The 14,910-nt window shown below is 50.3% G+C and overlaps 1 protein-coding gene across 1 annotated transcript in view; it reads left to right on the top strand.

Moving 5' to 3' along the window:
* The window catches only part of AUTS2 (autism susceptibility candidate 2), a 1,255,025-nt gene that overhangs the window by 1,224,466 nt on the left and 15,649 nt on the right, over positions 1 to 14,910 (top strand). The window contains exons 9-13 of the mRNA XM_006889779.1: positions 1,483 to 1,951; positions 3,319 to 3,572; positions 4,444 to 4,664; positions 6,446 to 6,490; positions 9,652 to 9,747. Of these exons, the coding sequence (XP_006889841.1) occupies positions 1,483 to 1,951; positions 3,319 to 3,572; positions 4,444 to 4,664; positions 6,446 to 6,490; positions 9,652 to 9,747 (1,085 nt within the window). The remainder of the gene's footprint in view (positions 1 to 1,482; positions 1,952 to 3,318; positions 3,573 to 4,443; positions 4,665 to 6,445; positions 6,491 to 9,651; positions 9,748 to 14,910) is intronic.

Genomic DNA, 14,910 nt, shown 5'->3' with positions numbered 1-14,910 from the left:
TAATGATACTTTCGGTCGGGGGGGAGATTTCCAGGTCTTTCTTCTGAGGCACCTCTGGGTGAACTTGAACTGCCAACTTCTCCGTTAGTAAGCAAGCTTGTGAACTGAATGAGGACGCCTGCCACGATCAGCAGTCGGTATTTGCTGAGTGCGAACAGCACTGAGCTGCGTTCCTAAAGACACGCAGTTTGAATCCACGAGCTGCTGCGCAGGAGGAGGGTGGACTCGTTTCTGATGACTCCAGGCCACACGAGACTCCGTGGGACAAAGCTGGGCCTCGGAAACCCCACGAGGGTCGCCCGGAGTCAGAAATGGCGTCGTAGGAGTGGATTTGAGGGTTTTTACAGTGGAAAGGGTCTCAAGGAGCCGCAAGGTGTGGTCTTGGTCCTGCCCGCACACATGCTTTCAGCCGTTCCCACAGAAGGCAGGGGCTGGGCTCTGGTGTTGGGGAGCAGAAGGCAGGGGCTTGAGTAGGTGAGGAACTTAGCAAACACTCCTCCTTGGGCCCGATGTCCACGCCGCTGCAGGCGATGGTCAGTATGCACTTCAGCTCTGTAGGTGGGGAGCGAGGGGCACCCGCAGGTCTGTCGGGCCATCCGTCCCTGGACAGGGAGACCCCCCTTCCTCCCTGCTGCACACTCAGGTCGGAGGCAAGGAGACCGGCTAGAGACAGGTCTCCAGCCCTCTGCTCTCTGGCCCGCTGCCCACGTCCTCCAATTCCCACTAGACCTGTCCGACTAGAAAGACTGTAAAGGGGGAAAGAAATCATCCTCAGTCAGGAGAGCTGGCAAAGGAGAGCAGTTCAGAGGGCTGATCTCATAAAGGCCAAGCAAAGGCATAAAAACATGTGGCAAACCGTGGTCCAGGAGGAGCGCTTGAAGGCTCTCATCAACACTGAGCTCGATTTATGCTGTGTTCCTGTCTGCAGCCTTGACTCGGGGTTGCTGGGGTCACGTGGCGTACATTCGGGGCCTGCCTGTGGCCCCCCCAGTTTAACACTTGCCCTGCGCGAGCTCCTTTCTGGAAATGTCAAGCGTGTCATCCGTCAGAATGGTTTGGAGGGCCAGGCCCCAGAGCCGGCTCTGGCTTCCTGTAAAAAGCACTGTCTTTGCCACGAGTGCGGAAGCTTCTCCTCGGTGCTTTGAGGGACGGCGTGAATATTCGTTGGAGGGAAAAAGGCTCATGGCGCACTGTTGGGTCGTCTCCGCCGTGAAGGACCGTCAGCATGAAGTATCAGTTAGCTGGCTGTCAGCAGCTGGGGATGCGTTCTGATCAGCTGCTTCCCCTGCAGCTTGTCTTTTGTCCCCAGGACCCTGCTGGGTGGAGGACAGAGGTCCCTCTGTCTAGTGATGGTGGCTGGCATCCACCAGCATGTGCAGACCGTGGTATTTGGACGGGTTGGTCTGGCATGAGTTTGATCCCCTGCCCGTCCACGCATATCATCATCACCGCCTGTGTCTTCCCTCTGCTTCTCCCGTACAGATCCGGAGTTGGGCGTGGGCACGCTCCCCGAACATGACAGCCAGGATGCCGGGCCCATTGTCCCCAAGATCTCGGGTCTAGAGCGTAGCCAGGAGAGGAGCCAGGACTGTGGCAAAGAGGCCCTCTTGGAGCCTGTGGTGCTGAAAGACCCGTGTCCTCAGGTCCCCCCGCCACCGCCCCCGGCGCCTGCAGAGCCCCAGCCACGAGCTCCTTCTCCGGGCCCCGAGCTGGTGCGGCGCCCCGAGCTCCCTGCCCAGCCTCCGCCTCCAAGCACACAGCCGCCACCGGCGCCCCCCGAGGCCCAGCTGCAGCCTGCCCCCCAGCCACAGGCCCAGAGGCCACCGCGGCCACAGTCCCCCGGCCAGCTGCTCCACCAGGGCCTGCCACCCGCGCAGGCCCACCCATCGGCGCAGGGCCTCGGCCAGCCGCTGTCCGCCTACAACAGCAGCGTGAGCCTCAACAGTCTCAGGTGAGTGGGGCTTCTCCTCGGCTCACTGTCCTCCTGGGACACGCAGCCGCGGGCCCGGGATGGGAGGGGGGGGCTGTTTTCTCACGGAGCCTGAGAAGTGGTCAGGCATGTGGAGCGTAGGCTTCGGGGAGGCCAGGTGGAGGGTAGTGAGGCTGTTGTTATGAGGAAGACAGTGTTTGAAAGGACCCTGTGGGACAAGAAGCAGCTTCGGGACCCGAGATTAGAGGACACTGTCCACCAGGGAGGCAGGGATTCACACCGGACTCGAGGCCACGGAACAACGATGCTAAGTACATTCCTTAGGGAGGAAGGAGGCTCTGACTTGGCCTCGCTGGGACGGGGCTGTGATACGAAGTCCTGCAGGAAGGTTGCATCTTGCCACCGGTCCCCAGTATGTGAAGCTTGGGTCCCACCAGATGTGGAGGTTCCCCCAGATGTGGAGGTTCCCCCAGATGTGGAGGTTCCCCCAGATGTGGAGGTGTGTCATGGAGTCTTCCCAGGGCAGTGGGTGGGAGGAGAGCAAGCTGCCTGAGAGCAGAGGAGCCTCCGACGAGGGCCTGGGCTCTGGTCAGATGCAGAGGGAAACTGCAGCGATGGGGGTGAACCTGGTATGGGGTACAGGGCAGCAGGGTTCACGTCACCTTGCTTTCCCTGTGGAGACCTGATGAGGTCAGTGCTTCAGAGCCAGGCTCCTTCCTGAGTGTGACAGCAGAACGGCACCCAGGAAGGCGACCCCTTCCACCATTGCCATGGCCTCCAGAGAACCCAGGCGTCGTCCTTACCTCGACTTTCCTTGTTTGTGTTTTGGGGTACACTTGTACTAGGCAATGGAGGGGTTGTCCCTTGTTTGTCCGTAAGGGTTATCTGCTGTGTGGGAAGTATGACCAGAGAGAAGGGCTGGGACTTTGCAGGGACCGGGGTGGCAGCATGAACACAGAGGCAGTCGGCCACCCCCACACTGCCACGTCACGCAGCTCTGGAGCAGTGGCTTCGAGCTGGGGGAGGAGACTGTGCCGTGACTGAGAGGCTCTCGAAGTGTAGAAGTGAGGGACTGCTAAGCTAAAGGTCGCTGGTTTGAGTTCACCTGCCGCCCCGTGAGAGGAGGAGGGCCAGTTTACTCCTGTTAGCTTTACAGCCTCAGAAACCCAGGAGTCAGAGGTCAGACATCTTGACATCAGGGAGACTTTCTGTGCTGGAAATGGAAATGTTTACAAAGTCGTGAAGTTAGAAGACTATAATTTCCAGAGAAAGTGTGTGTGTGCAAGCGAGAATCAACAGTCAGCGAAGAGAGAAAGCGGTTCTGGGGTATAAATAGGATCTCCTTTTGTGAAAGATGACTTACATTTCCTTTCTTTTTATTCCCACAGCAGCAGCAGAAGCAGCACCCCAGCAAAGACTCAGCCCGCCCCTCCTCACATCTCCCACCACCCCTCTGCCTCCCCGTTCCCCCTCTCACTGCCTAACCACAGTCCCCTGCATAGCTTCACACCCACCCTCCAGCCCCCCGCACACCCACATCACCCCAATATGTTTGCCCCTCCCACGGCTCTGCCGCCCCCACCACCTCTAACATCGGGAAGTCTGCAGGTCCCTGGACACCCGGCCGGGAGCACCTACTCAGGTGGGCTGACTCCCCGTGCCTTCCTCGTGCCCCACGGCTCTTCCCCATTGCCCATCAGGACAGCCCCACTGTGCCCAGCTGGCTAGGTCACAGACTGTCCTGTGTTACGATACGCGTCCTTGTCACCTTTCTCAACCTCTCTGGTCTGAAGTCCAGCAAACGACCTTTATGCCCAGCACACCCACACTGGGGCGGATGCCGCCCAGAGAAATGACTTTGTTCCAGTCTCCGGGCTTTTCCAACCCTGTTCCCCCACTGGGTGGGAAAAAGCAAACCACTCATGTCCACTTAACCCCGGGTCTTCAATGATGGACCTGGCTTAAGGGATGACTTAGTAGAACATACACCTATTGGGACAGTTTATCCCACAATGTCAGAGACAGGGACCTGATGTTGTGTCTGGTCCATGTCTCCGGCTCATGTGTCACACTACATTAAGGTCCAGCTGAACTGCAGTCCAGCCCTGACCGAGAGCTGTGACCCCCCTTCCAGAGGCCATGAGGGCCACTCATGGGAGTGGGCACTTCACTGTGGTAATTCTGTAATCCGGGCAGCAAACCCACAGCACAGGCAGTATTGCTGTCTCCGTCCTAGATGTAAAAACGGAGACCCCAGTGGGCGACTGTCGTTCCCAGGGTCATCCACCACAGAGACAGAGGGTCGAGGTAACCTGGAGCCGTTTGGCGTGGACGTCTGACTCTGTCTAGAGATACTAGAGCAGGCTGATTAGATTATGGCCACAGTTCCCGGTCTGCACCCTCAGCTGCACCCCTGACCCGCGCCCTCCACACTAAGGCCTTCAGATCTGCACTGGACGGAGGGACCATTTGCTGTGAGAAAGTGTCCTCACCTCCTGTTACTTTCTTTCCAGAGCAAGACATCTTGCGCCAAGAGTTGAACACACGCTTCTTGGCCTCCCAGAGTGCTGACCGCGGGGCCTCGCTGGGCCCCCCGCCCTACCTGCGGACGGAGTTTCACCAGCACCAACACCAACACCAGCACACGCACCAGCACACGCACCAGCACACCTTCACGCCATTCCCGCACGCCATCCCGCCTACCGCCATCATGCCCACGCCAGCACCTCCCATGGTGCGTACCCCGAGCAGAAATGTGAGGATAAGTAGAGCCCCACTCTTTTCCCGCAGCACGGTGGGGTCGGCAGGGGCTGTCGGGATGGTAGGAGGTCGAGGGGCGTCGGAGCCGCCTGGGAGGCTCTCGGGCCCTGGCCATCTTTGCTGGAGAGCAAGGAAGACGTCTTGTGCCTTCAGCACCAGCCCTGGGCCAGGAGTAGGAATGTTTCCCAGACAGTGAAACCCTGCCCAGGGTACTAAGTACATGCAAAGAAATCCTTAGAAATAGTGGGGCGGTGAGACAGCTGGGAAGGTGAGGCCAGTCAGAAGATGGGCTGTGGTGGGTGACTCCCGCTCATTCAGGTGGTTCACTTGAAGCTTCTCATGCTGGAGGTGCCCTGTTCCTCCTTCTGTAAGACAGTCTCCTCATGTGGTGGATGCACCTTGGAGGCTCAGAGCTCTTCCTGTGGTGACCACATGGACCAGCACGTACCTACCATGAGACGCAGCTGTCTTCTTTCTATAACGGGAGGCCAGTGAATAATGGGGGGGGGGGGTATCTCCACCCCCCAGACCCACCGTCATTGACTCAGTTCCAACTCATAACCACCCTGTAGGCCGAGCAGAGCCCCCCGGGGGTTTCCAGGGCCACAGACCTGGGAAGAGGCGTCTCACCTTTCTCCCGAGGAGTGGCTGGCCTGCTGCTGTCGTGGATTCCAACCCCTAGCACTCCACTGGGTTTCTGAGACTCTACGTGTTTATAGGATGAGACTTCTCCTCTTTCTGTCATGGAACAGCTGGGGATTTGAACCCTGACCTCTAAGTTAGCCACACACCTGGTGACTTCTACCACCAGAGCTCCTTGAGGAGGGGCTGATGGTTCAAACCACTGACCTTTAGGTTAGCAGCCAGATGCCTTAACCACAGCACCATAGGAGCTTCTTTACTGCTACGTTAGAATTCTGTAGCTTTTGAAAAAGAGTTCCAGGAGTTAGTGTGATTTTTAAGACAATAATGTCAGTGTTATGAGACTTGGTTTTTATCAAACTTAGCATCTTCTCTCTCTCTCCATCCAGATTTGTTCGGTATTTTTTAACAAAGAAAATAGATTTTATAAGTTTACTTTACATGATTTATTGTGAAAAGAATCCTAGACAAGAGACCTTGGGGCCCCCCAGAAAAGTGTCCTATGTCAGAGTTCTGTGTGGTTTCACATACAGGAAATGTTCACAATTAAACTTCACAAGTGGACCAAACCTGACTGTAGATAGTTGCACGATCAGGGTGAAGAGACTATTTAGAGAAATAACCTGTCTCATCTGTTTTCTGTTCAAAAAGGAAGGTTGTAAGACCATGCCAGAGTCACTTTGTTACCTGGATATGAAACATTACAGAAGACAGTTAAAAAAGCTGTGCTTCTGCCAAACTGAGCACACACGCATGCATGCACGTGCACACACACACACAACACACACACGAGAGGGGATTCTCTGAATCAGTCACCTCTCTCTGGTTTGGCTGGATAATTGCCTCTCCTCTGCAATTTCGATGTTTGGCATTTGTTAACACAGTGTAGGAAAAAAGGCCGAGCAGGATGGCCAGGCCTCCAGGGTGTGCCATGTGCGTTCTACTTGTTGCTGTTGATTTTTCACTGGAGCTTAGATGGCTTCCCGTACAGAGAGGTTGGTTAACTCTGCTGGCAGCTGGCTAACAGAGGCTTGTCTGGGACTGCCTCCTCGGAAGCAGTGAAGAGAAATGCAGACTCTTGAGTAACTAGCTTTTGCTTTGATCCCTTTACAGTTTGACAAATACCCTACAAAAGTTGACCCCTTCTACCGGCACAGTGTGAGTTGTCCTCCCTGCTACCGCTCACTGTCACTGCTGTCTCATCTTTGTGCTCTTGCCAGAGATCTGTCCATCACCAGCAGCCTGCCTTCCTCATCTTGGCAAGAGCCCTCATCACTTGGGATGCTTGCTTTCGTGGCGTTTTGCTTTGGGGTAAAGATGCAGCAGCATCTTCTGAATCAAAAGATCCCCACTCCTCCTCAGACTTTTCCGCCGAGGTGCTCAGGCACTGGGCCTCCCAAGTGGGGCTCCTGCAGATGCTCTGATGAATTTCAGGAGAACCTGCACTGGCTGGATGGTTGCCATCCCTCTGCCGTGGGAACAGAATCCTGGGATTCATTCCCAAGTGTGAACCTTCAGCTAGAAGGGCCTTCAGTCCTTTTGACTCATAATTCTTCAAAACACAAATTTGTGTCTCAGAAGGGGGAAAGCCCCCTTTTGCGAAGCTGATACCTGGGATCTTTCTCCTGAGCTTGTTATAATTGACAAGGAAAATAGCATTTAAATTTTAAAAGTTTTAAAAATCAAATGAGTGATCTTTCTATCACTTAAACTTACTCTTCAGCAGAAAATGTCTTATTTTGCAATTGAAAACACACTAGTGTATGATCTTAGGCAATTTTAAGAGTACGTTTGGGGATGTAAATTGTTAGCACCCAAAGTTTATGCTCAGTTAGTTACAACACAAGAATTTACTTTTTATGCAAAGTCCTTAAACATCTGATGGCGATCTTTTGATTATGGGGCAAATTCTGCATCATCTTTACCTTAAATTTTGCAAGTTTCTTTGCATAATGGTTCATCTGTCTTCCCCCCCCCCCCAATTAAACCAGGGAAAGGAAGATGAATAGTTTCTTGTAGCCACACTCACCCATCCTCCTCAACCCTCCTTGTTTGGATTTGCAGATAATGTTATCATTTGAGTAGAAATGGTACCGAATAACAGATCTGCAAGATATGTGCATTCATTCTTTTGTATTTTGATCTAGATTATTTGACACTATTAGTCATGGTGCAACTGAGAGTTAAAAGGTGCTAGAAAGAAATTCAGAATGACTTACTCTAGAAGCATTCAGAAACACGTGGGGGAAACTGGCTCAGAAGGGAATTAGAAAAATGTATTTGAATGAACCTTTCCAATCCCCCAATTTGTCCCAGGCTCATTTCTACTCAAGACAGGAGAATTATGGGAGGTTTTTTTTATATTGTTTGTTTGTTTTTTATGGGAGGTTTTTTTAATGGACACACAGAATCCAACAGAACTGTGGGTTTCTTCTTTGGGTTTGCCCGATGAGTGCCTCTACCTTTCACAACCATCACATTTCTAGGCTTCATCTGAATCTAGCTGACACATTAAGGAGCAGTTAACAGTAGTTCTTAGAGACAGTTTAACAGGACCATCAGGTAGCTCAGGAAGACTTCCTGGGCCCAGGGGCTGAGCTGACCTCACAGAGACCTAGGTTTAAGACAGAGACTAAGAGTGGAGGCCTGAGAATTTAAATCTTGGGTGCTTCAGGTTTTCAGACGAGGTGGAAACGGCTAACAGAGCCCGTCAGAGGATAACGTGGGCGATGGCAGCATTCACTGTTTTACCTGAAAACAATGAAGGAAATACACTCACCTGGAGGCACAGCCATAGAAATCTGACTGTGCTTTAGTGTGAAGTGTATTTAATTACTGCACTGTCTACAATGTACTGGGGGAGAGTCGTTTCGTAGTATTAGTTATAGCGGAGAATAACCAAGAACTTCATCTCCCCGCTTTGGGGATTAGGACGTTATAAGGGGAATTAAGATGCAATGCACTCAAGTATCTTAAAACACAATTTTGGACTTAAAAGTAGTTTTAAATGAGGGCACTTGGCTTGCAATCACTGTTTAAGTGGATTTAGTTCAATATCAATTAGTCTGAAAAACATTGCGGCATCATTGAAGGGAGGAAAAAAGAAATAGAGACCAAATAGGTGCTCTGAAAACAGGGTTGTGAAGCCGTGTAGTTAAGCCATCGCCTAGCTTACAGAGCTAACGTGCAGGAGTAAGGAAGGCTTCCATTATGGCTGTATTTTTAACACCTCATGTAACCGTAGGTGTGGGCCCAGGAGAGGCAATTTCTTACCTAGATGCATAGTGGTCTGAACAGAGTAAGTGCAACAGGACCAATAGGACTAGAGAAATACTGTCTTTAGAAGAAAGGAGAGATGTGTTGGCACTGTTTTCAGTCTTCTGTGTATTTCTTTCCTCCACTGTGTCTTCTCCAAGCTACCCTTTCAAGAACCTTCATCTGTTTTATTCAGAATCATTCTTCCCCTGCATTTAATTATTAGACGCCCCCAGGCCAAGCCCTGCAGACTGAGTCTGGACTGGCCATGAACCCCATTCGCAACATGTCATGTAGATGTACCCTGAGAGCCATAACGTAACCGGGGACAGCAGGCAGAACTTGAAACTAGAGAGCGTCATTCCAGACACGGTTAGTCCTATGCGCCCCCCACCCCCCCAAGCAGAGCGGGCCCCTCCATTTAAGACGCCTACGGAGTCGTTTTTCTTCGCCCCTCTGCCACTACTGTGTCACCGTTTTAGGCAAGAGAATCAAAGTGTCCCTTAGAATGGCCACTTCTGGACTAACCTCATGAAGCCAGGATCGTGATATCTTCTCATTCCCTCCACAAACTATTAAAATCTGAAAGTCCTAATTGAGTTTTAATGGTAGAAAATCCTGGAACTCATAAAGACTTACTGCCTCTTTTTTTTCTTGCTTGCTCTTTTTTTTTTCTTCTTCTTTTTTTTTTCTAATTAACTTGTAATTTCCTTAGCATCTCCTGGACTCAGCACTCCTCCTGTTTTTGATATGCATTAAAATCTCTAACCATGTAGGACTTCTATCCAATTTAACAATTAATAATTAGAAAAGGCTCCCATCCGACCCATGTCCTCATCAGGGACGTCATTTGTTGGCTGATTGATTCTGAACTACTTTTAACTCGTTCAGTTAAACATTCATCGTGCATCTGTGTGAGCATTTCATCCTGGCTTCTCTGACTAATAGCATCAAACCCAGATTACTTGCCTTGCTAATGTTGATGTCTTTCAACGGGAAGGGAATTGGAAAGTATCATTTGCCTCCGACTAAAACCTATTTTCCCTGTTCGTCTTTGGCCGCAGCTCTTCCATTCCTACCCTCCTGCAGTCTCGGGCATCCCCCCCATGATTCCGCCCACTGGCCCCTTCGGTTCCCTCCAAGGAGCATTCCAGCCGAAGGTAAGACCCCCCGAGTGAGCACACACGGCCTGTTCGCAAGTGAACGCTCGGCCTGGGAGTTCAGGGTGCATCATTCCCGTCCCAACTTCTTCTGACCCCAAGTGACCAGCTGGATCGGAGGGAGAATATTTTATTCTAAACCAGACGCACCAGCGTTATTCAAATTAGAACAGTCATGTAATCTCAGCTGAGTGAAGAGTCTTCTACGCTTGTGAAAATGTGTAGAATGTATGTTCTTTTTCATCCTTTCAAATTTTGTGGCAGATGCCACAAAAAAATCAGGAATTTTGTGAACTGTCTTACACATGTGCACCAGGTAATCCTTGATGGCAGGTGTAGATCTGAATAGGTGTGGAAGTCCCCACACTAAAACTGGACCCTTGTGAGTTGTCCAAGGGGAGCTCTGGTGTCTTAGCCCTTAGGGAATTGCACTGCTGTCGTAAAGGCTGCATAGAGCTCTCTGGTGGTTCAAATCCTCCATTGGCTCCAGGAGATTCGGGCGGGCAAATCTCCCCACGTGAGCCTTCGAAACCCTGCGGGGGGGGTGGGGGGGTGGTTAGCTCGGACTTGGTTCTGACTCGGCAGCGAGGGTGAGGGACTTTGTGAAGGGAAGATTCTTGCACTCTGTCCTCATCAGTCCCCAAGCCCATGACCACCGGGGTGATTCAGACTTACCTCCCTCAGGTTTCGGGGACTGTGGATTTTCACAGGAGCAAACTGCCTCATCTTCCTCTCCCCGAGGTGCACCTAGTGAATTCAGAACCGACACAGACACACTGCGCCCCCAGAGCTCTCTTCCTCAGCCCCAGCCGTGTGCCCAGGGGGGCAGCCCCACGTTTTGTGTACCCACATCTTCCAGTGGTCACACTTGCCCAAGTTCTCATTAGTTACTTACGTGTTCGTGTGAAAGTCATCCGTGACAAGTCGCAGCCCACTCATAGCTGAACCTCCAGCACGTTTCACAGACTCTGTGTTGCACACGAGGAAGCTGCCTGGCCTCCTCACTTACTTACTGCTGGCCTGTGATGGGTGAGTGAGTTTGGACTGGAGTTGGCTCTGCAGGTCAGGGAAGAAGAATATTCTCAGGCACTATGCTTGTACGCCTTTAAGTAGAGAATCCTATACGTTTTCATTAACCACCACCACCCACCAGCCTTCCCCAAAACGACACGTGCTTCTCTTGTTGGTAACCATCTAAACCTTTCCTTGAGTTAGTGCTGACTCCTGGTGACCCTCCAGCAAGCTTCCAACGCAGTAAATATCAGCAGAAGGAGACAGCCTCCTTTTTCTCCACGGAGAAGCTGATAGGTTCAAACTGCCAACCTTTCAGTTAGCCACCAACCACTCACCACCAGGGAGGCTAACGGGCTCGGTGGTAGAACACTTGTCTTCCGTGTGGGAGACCTGGTTCCCTTCCCACTGAGGGACTTTATGTCCAGGTAGCACCTGTCAGCGGAGGTTTGTGTGTGTTTACGATGCTCGGATGGGTTTCAGGAGCATTTCTAAACTGAGAGTGACTCAGCCCTGTGGATCGCTCCGACCTCACTGTCCACTGTCCAGGGCTGAAGCCAGGGCAGCTAGCAACAACGTGATCTGTATTCTAAGGAATTTCCAGCTTGGGTGCTTTCTATTTTCATTTTGTTCCAGTCTCATCTTTAAGGCAAAACACCAGACTTGGGCCAGAATCTCCCTAGATGAACATTTACCACAGTTCTACAGGCATAATGGCCTAAAATGAGAAACAGACAAAGAAATTAAAAGGAGTTAGGGGTAAGATGGCTCTGCTTTAGAAAGCCTGCTTACAAAAGGCCTTACAGCAAGGTTATAACGTCCAGGGGGCTTTGGCCTCGGCCAGTTGCCACCTCCTGTCTTAGAACAAAATGATGGTGGGTCTTGAACTCCCTCCCCCAATCTGTTCGCCCTGCTTCCCCAGACCCTGGCCTGTCCCCTCTAGGTTGTGCCAAATCTCCAGCGCCTCCCCAAACAGACTGCCAGGTCATTTAATAAATTAGACTATTTCCCTCACTCACAATTATCCAATCACACCGCAAACTACATCTGGGCAAGAAAGTGTCTCTCCTGGTGTTGAAATAGGCCTTTCTAGGCCATCTTCCTGATTGAATATGTAGATTGCAGTTCATTAGTGGAGTTCTTCATATGTATGCAAATCAGGCTGTTAACAACTCCAGCTTAATTGTTAGTTGTACTGCAGCTGATTGCTTTTCTTGCTTCCATTCCACACACACACGCACACGCCCTTTTGTAGGCAAGCTCAGTGCCTAAACTTGGGCCACTTTTTACATGCATTTGCTTCCTGGTGAGGGAGGTTTTGTACAAGTTGTGACTTATTAAACAGTAAAGGAAATGTCTAGTGCTATTTTTTTAATCCTTTTCCCACCAGAAATGACTGTTCGTGTCCAAAATAGTCTTGTTTCTCCTCTTCCCCCCATTCAGAGAACAAAAGCTCGCAGTGAAGGTTGATATTATTAGTGAGATTTTAAAAAGGTGGCGGGACTAGGAACAATGTGCTCCAGCTGATGCAGAATTGCTTGAAATCATTTAATAGTAGATCAGTGTGGTCCCTAAATTAGGTTCTCTTGTCCCATTTCCACCACCGCTAATGAGTAATTACTGAGTGTAATTCCTTGTCATTGTCTGTCAGTTAAAATAGAAAGCGTTAGCTTAATGCCTGCAGAATACTTTCCGTCATTCTGATGAGAAGCACCTGATTCTGCAAATTATATTAATGTTCACTTAAGCATTTCTTTGAATATTTGGTGATAAAGCGAAAAATAAAAAAAAGAAAAGAAATTACAGTTCGCCCTGTCAGTTACATCTGGAGAATGGAGGAGCGTTTCAGGGTCAGCGCTGGCATTTGATTCTTTCTCTGCTTGATTCAGTGCAGCGGGGAGGGGTCCACCCTGTGACCTTTAGGACGCCATGGCTAGCAAGGCTACCTGTAGTTAGTGGCTTGAGGAAACAGGCTACAGTTCGTCATGAAGAGCAGATGTGATCACTGCGTACAATTAATTCGTGGACTGGTGTGTGTCAGAATGAAGCAGGAAAACTCCAGGTGTGGCTTGCACCTTGTGTCATTTACAAGGAAAGCTGTCTCTCACTTGTCACTGTGTGCATCCTAACCATGGTCTCTTTCATTTGTAGACCTCCAACCCCATCGACGTCGCTGCTCGACCCGGGACGGTCCCCCATACTCTGCTGCAGAAGGACCCGAGGGTACGTGCAAAGCCAAAGTGGGGCTTGGTCTCTGGACACACAACGGGACTGGTTAGCAGAATCAGGCATGGTCTCTCAGGTCCTTCCCGCTGACCTCGGTCACAGACTGGCAGGATGGTGCCCCTGAGCTGATGGAAGAGGGGTGCTGGGGTAGCTGATTTACCCAAAGTCTCACCACCCACCCCCTTGCATCCACAACGCCACTAGAAACAGCTTTTGCAGTAGGAACAGAACTGGCTGAATTCGGACCCAGAGACAGACACTGAACTTGGTGGTTTCTCCTCTCCGTGTCCATCTCAAGTTTCTTTCACACAGATGAACTAGCTAGAAAATGTTTGAATGGAGACACAGTTAGTGTTTTCCTTGCTGGCGTTCAGGGGATCTTGGATTCCTGGCAGTTATTTTTTTCCCATCTTCCCTAATTACAGTGCCAGTCTGTGCAGCAAAGCAGACCATCTCAACAATTCTCCACATCCAGTTGAGTGGCATCGATTGCTTTCTTCAGTAGTACAGTCATTCCCCCTTTCCTTGTCCAAATCATGCTTAATGCCCCCTGAACAGAAATTCTAACTTTTCCCCTGCTGGCCACGCTTCCAAACACCAAACCGAAGCCATCAAGCTGATTCTGAGTGATGGTGGCCTTTTCTCCGGTTTCCAGATGGAAACTCTTCATGGGAGGCGACGGCTCCTCTTTCTCCTGGTGATATTTCTGTTAGCAGCCCCAACTCAGCCCGCTGTCCTACCTCCTACCTGACACTCCTGTTGGGATAAACGGCCGTCACGTTGGCTCCCACTCCTAGCAACCCAGTATTCACGACAGAATGAAACCCTGCCCGACCCCCACATTATCTGTGCTGAAGCCCACTGGCAACCACTCGTCATCTGTGATTTCTTTCTGTTTGCTAATTTCATGTCCATGAGCTCAGATAGTGGTCTTCTACTTTCATTATAGGTATTGTTTGATGCGCTCAAACTAAATCAGTCATCCAATATGCTTTAGTTATAATTTATTCATAATCAATCTAGACTTCTACTCACATCTATGAACTTGGAAGTTACATGGTAGATATAATCTTGCTTCCTTCATTTCTTATAGTAAAAGTGAAAGAAAGAAATGACAGCCACTTATAATGTTGCCTTTTTTCCTGGCTAAGGGCAGTCATAAATTGTTGACCAGAATTAGGTAGAAGTTTAAAATGACACAACTCTGTATTTTTTACAATGTTCAGTGCATTTCTTTAAACTGTCTAATCTCTGTTATTAATATAAACGGAAAACCCCAAAATCACTGCTGTTAAGTCGACTCCCTCGTATGTAATTGATGCTCTTACTACGTTTCTCAGGCCATAGATCATTTCAAGAGGAGACTGTCTACCTTTCTCCCATGAAATGCGTGGTTGATTTGAACCACTGACCTTTCGGCAAGCAGCACAGCACATACCACCACCAGAGCCCCTTGTTAGTAATACAGAGGCAGCAGCTTAAAGGAATTAGGAAGGATGGCTCAGTTCTTCTCTGTATTGTGTTTGAAAGGTCAGCTGTCCCCTGAAGTCCATTAACATCTAAAGAAGTCTTGATAGGAAGTCCCCAGTCTAAAGCTGTTCTCCCTTAGACCCATCTGACATGCTTTCAAAAGTCTGTGTGCACCAGTAACACTGCTGATGTGGAAAGGAAGTGAATCCCGAGCAGGAGGGCAGGCTGCTGGTGATTGGACTCACTGGGGGCTTGTCAACGTAGACGTATCCAGGCTTGTGAAATGGAGGAGGGGACGAGGAGAGCTTGGCACCTCTGATAGTGTGAAAATGGGTTAATTATTCTCTAAAAGGGCTTCATTTAAAAGTAAAATTCTAACATTTTAATTTCCCCTCCTAATGAAGCACTACAAATTTGTTAATTAGAGCAATTGTTTGAGTGACAGGCGTGTAACCA

Source organism: Elephantulus edwardii, unplaced genomic scaffold (assembly GCF_000299155.1).
Source record: "Elephantulus edwardii isolate Elephantulus edwardi_28Jun2011 unplaced genomic scaffold, EleEdw1.0 scaffold00080, whole genome shotgun sequence".
Classification (NCBI taxonomy): Eukaryota; Metazoa; Chordata; class Mammalia; order Macroscelidea; family Macroscelididae; genus Elephantulus; species Elephantulus edwardii.
Note: the sequence above shows the minus strand (reverse complement) of the source record. Positions and strands in the feature narration are given on the sequence as shown.